The sequence below is a fragment of the Ctenocephalides felis genome, unplaced genomic scaffold (assembly GCF_003426905.1).
Source record: "Ctenocephalides felis isolate EL2017-DRISC unplaced genomic scaffold, ASM342690v1 CF-g0.4_SCAFFOLD_00845, whole genome shotgun sequence".
Taxonomy (NCBI): domain Eukaryota; kingdom Metazoa; phylum Arthropoda; class Insecta; order Siphonaptera; family Pulicidae; genus Ctenocephalides; species Ctenocephalides felis.
Genome location: NW_020536999.1, coordinates 90464900 through 90466646, shown reverse-complemented (window position 1 = coordinate 90466646; position 1747 = coordinate 90464900). Strand labels below are relative to the sequence as shown.

The 1747-nt window shown below is 34.4% G+C and overlaps 1 protein-coding gene across 1 annotated transcript in view; it reads right to left on the bottom strand.

The window, feature by feature from the left end:
* Positions 1-232: 232 nt before the first annotated feature.
* Positions 233-1747, bottom strand: part of LOC113362977 (eukaryotic translation initiation factor 2 subunit 2-like) — an 8941-nt gene continuing 7426 nt past the window's right edge. Inside the window, exons 6-7 of the mRNA XM_026605469.1 lie at positions 868-1056; positions 233-461 (exon numbers count right to left, since the gene is read on the bottom strand). Coding sequence (XP_026461254.1) covers positions 267-461; positions 868-1056 — 384 coding nt within the window. The 3' untranslated portion in view covers positions 233-266. The remainder of the gene's footprint in view (positions 462-867; positions 1057-1747) is intronic.

Below are 1747 nucleotides of genomic sequence, written 5' to 3'. Positions count from 1 at the left end.
ATAATAAACTTGATATAGGAAAGTTTCTGTTGATAGATTTTTTATAGCCATTTCACAACCTGAATACAAATATTTTATATCTATGCTTTGAAATGAAAGTTGATATCACTACTGCATGATATCAGGTTGTAAGGATAAAGATAAAGGATATATATATATATATATATATATATATAATTATCTGTTGATAGAAATCCATTATTACTATTATAACTCTAACTACACTTTACCTTTTTATCATATTTTATATCTTATAATTTATCTTTTTACTGAGACTGTGGATCACATTGCAAAAGCCTCACAATGGAAGGATCACTCTTGGCTCCCTCGATGAACTCTTCAAGACTCAGTTTACCATCTTTGTTTCGATCCATCTGTCTGAATATTTTATCTGTCCGCTTTTCAGGGGTGCTCTCGTCTTCTGGCATCTTCATCACGCTGCCCACCATTTTGTAAATGGCCTGAATAAATGAATGAAAAATTGATGGAGGAAATATGTTATTTAGGGACTGATTCTGTCGCATAATAGACCAATGTTATAGCAAGGCTATGTTATGAAGAACATTCCATACTAAATATTGACAAAAGCCATGTGGTTAGATAGAAAACCTAACCTAGAAACCGTACAAATGTCAAAAAAACAAGGTTAGATAACAGAGTCTTTCTGACCCAGCTTCATAACATGCAAGTGACATTGCAGTTTATGTGTGAAACTGCCTGAATGCATAACACTGACAGTATTCAGTATGATTCAATACCATAATGCATGAAAGTTGGAGCGCAACATGGCCTTGCCATAACATTTGTCTATTATGCTCGGTCCCTTATTTTAAATACCCATCGATCCTTAATCTTTATCTTTTATACCGTGACAATTTCCAGCATCTCCTGCCTGCTGATGTATCCATTTCCGTCCAGGTCGTACATGGAGAAGGCCCACTTCAGCTTCTGCTCCAGTTTACCCCTGGAGGTGACAGAGAGGGCGCAAAGGAATTCCCGGAAGTCGATTGTTCCGTCGCCATTTGCGTCGAATGTCCTGAACACGTGCTCCGCAAACTAATAAAGGATAGTTATATTTTAATAAGAACTTAAACAAAGGTATTTGTGCATCGAGTTTGTCTGTCTATGGCAATATCCTTATATAAACTTGGACACAGGGCCGGTCCTGCCTTGCATGCGATGCATGCAAAAAATGCGGGCGCAAAGCCTTAGGGGGCGCCAAAACGAGTTTCGGAAATTAAATTATAATATAATATTTATATTTTTATATAAAATCTAGAATTATTTAAAATGCAGAATACTTAATAAATTATAATAAATAATTTAACTTAACTAGGGACACGGAGACACAAAAGGCATATTTATTTTGCAATGTGATATCAGTGGAAACAATTAACCGATTAATAATTCTGCAAATTAGTAAATAACAGCTCCGTTTATTGCTTAATCTACTTATTGATTTTTTTCTTTGTTTGAAGTTACTGTGGAATCGAAAAAGAAATTATCTAGTGTTCAATCCCATAAGTGCAAACCTGCAAAAGATTAAATTAATTGTTGGGTATTATTGACGAAAAATTGCGAGCTGATTTAGTTGAATCGGAACTTGTTAAAAAAATTATAAACAAATTATAAAAAATGCGGAGTCAGTGCTTAGAAAATGACTTGTTTATTCCGAGAAATTGAATTGTAACTTTTGCTTTTGTTGCAAATGTTTCGCATGTTGAACTTTGAATGTTGAAGACACGCG